The 1,556-nt window shown below is 53.3% G+C and overlaps 2 protein-coding genes across 5 annotated transcripts in view; one reads left to right on the top strand and one right to left on the bottom strand.

The window, feature by feature from the left end:
• TMEM234 (transmembrane protein 234) overlaps nucleotides 1–1,556 on the top strand; it is a 24,976-nt gene that overhangs the window by 13,385 nt on the left and 10,035 nt on the right. The gene's annotated exons all lie outside the window — the stretch shown is intronic.
• CCDC28B (coiled-coil domain containing 28B) overlaps nucleotides 64–1,556 on the bottom strand; it is a 5,186-nt gene continuing 3,693 nt past the window's right edge. For 2 of the 3 annotated variants that reach the window (XM_014549512.1, XM_014549511.1), the window contains exons 4-5: nucleotides 1,285–1,478; nucleotides 64–1,073 (exon numbers count right to left, since the gene is read on the bottom strand). In XM_014549512.1, coding sequence (XP_014404998.1) covers nucleotides 939–1,073; nucleotides 1,285–1,478 — 329 coding nt within the window. In that variant the 3' untranslated portion in view covers nucleotides 64–938. The remainder of the gene's footprint in view (nucleotides 1,074–1,284; nucleotides 1,479–1,556) is intronic. The other variant, XM_005878346.2, reaches the window with a different exon arrangement.

The raw sequence follows: 1,556 nt of genomic DNA, 5'->3' as shown, positions 1-1,556 counted from the left end.
CCGCGCCGGGGCCTCCACCCGAGAAAGACGCGATGCGGGAGGGAGGACACGGAGCCGCTGTCTTTCATTCCGGTTTAATTCCATGTCATGCCCCCCTCCCCATAGCACCTGGGGGGCCACAGAATACGCAGTTGAGTCAGTAAAAAGTCACAGTTTGAAGGGAATGAGAGGGGGCAGTCCGGGCGTAGGTCCGACACCTACACCGCTGCCTGCTCCTCAGGCTCCGCATTCTCGGCCAGGTGCAGCTTCTGTCTGTGTCAGTCAAGGATTGGATACTGCAGACCCGGTCTTTCCAGCCCCATCTTTTCATCCTGCACAGGCTGGCTCTCCAACTGCGAAAGGGGCTGTGCAAGGGACTCTGCGGTGGTCTGAGGTTGCAGTCCTTTTTTTAAAATATACTTTTATTGATTTCAGAGAGGAAAGGAGAGGGAGAGAGAGATAGAAACATCAATGATGAGAATCATTGATCCATCCCTCCGGTACGGCCCCCCATTGGGGATAGAGCCTGCAACCTGGGCATGTGCCCCTGACCAGAATCAAACCTGGACCCTTCAGTCCACAGGCCTTAGCTTTACCCACTGAGCCAGACCAGCCAGGGCTGAGGTTGCAGTCTTCATCGGCCCTTCTTGCTAGGTGGCTTAGCCCATTCTCTTTTGATCTAGTAGATCCTACAGGTGTCTGCACCCGCACTATTTCTGACCAGGACTAGGTAGGGAGATCATCTAAATCACTGAAAATAATTGAGTGCTGAAAGATTAGGAAGACATTAGACAAGCTTTGCCATGGATTGGTGTCAGCTAAAGTGCTTGCAAAGATTTTGGATAAGTAGGTAAAACATACTCCCTGCAACCACCTTTTTCCTAAAATTTGGGAAATTCTTCCTGCACTCCTTTTCCTGGGTGGGGGCAGTCTGTGGCTAACTCTGACTTAGTAGGACATCAGAGTGTGGAGATGGTGTTATAGTAAACACTCCTGGAGGGTGGGAGGGAAGAGGAAAGTGATATCATCTCTGGGAGGCCCATACACATACACAGGTCCGGGAAAGGATACATGGAATTACTAAGATCTTCCAGCTGTGGAGAGAAAGAGACATTCCTGTCAGAAGAGGCACCAGGCCAAACCCCAGATGTTCTGAGTGCCATTTTCTCGTGGGCTTGAGAGACTCAGAGCTCTTAGCTTTATGCACCCCCAGCTTTTCACCCAAGGGTCAATAATGGCCTTAAGAGCAGTACCTCCCCCACTCCCTTATGCCCCCAGGAATCAAAGCACCCAGCCCTGACCCACATTGCTAAGCAGCTGGTCCAGGTTGCGGTCGGCCGTGGTCTTCTTCTGCTCTTCAGGCAGCCCCTCAGTGACCCCGTCCTCCTCTTCCTCCTCTTCCTCCTCCTCCCCACACACGTCCAGGCTGAAGTGCAGCCGGGCCAGCTTCTCCTGCATCTCTCGCACGTGCTCCAACTGCTCGAAGGAGCATTCCTTCCCTGGACAGCACCTGTCTGAGCCCTGGGAGCAACTTTGGGACCTTGGCCCCAGCCACTCACCAGAGACCAGGCCCTCTA

This window comes from Myotis brandtii, unplaced genomic scaffold (assembly GCF_000412655.1).
Source record: "Myotis brandtii unplaced genomic scaffold, ASM41265v1 scaffold555, whole genome shotgun sequence".
In the NCBI taxonomy this organism is placed as follows: Eukaryota; Metazoa; Chordata; class Mammalia; order Chiroptera; family Vespertilionidae; genus Myotis; species Myotis brandtii.
The sequence above is the reverse complement of the archived record's forward strand: the minus strand, read 5'-3'. Positions and strand labels throughout refer to the sequence as shown.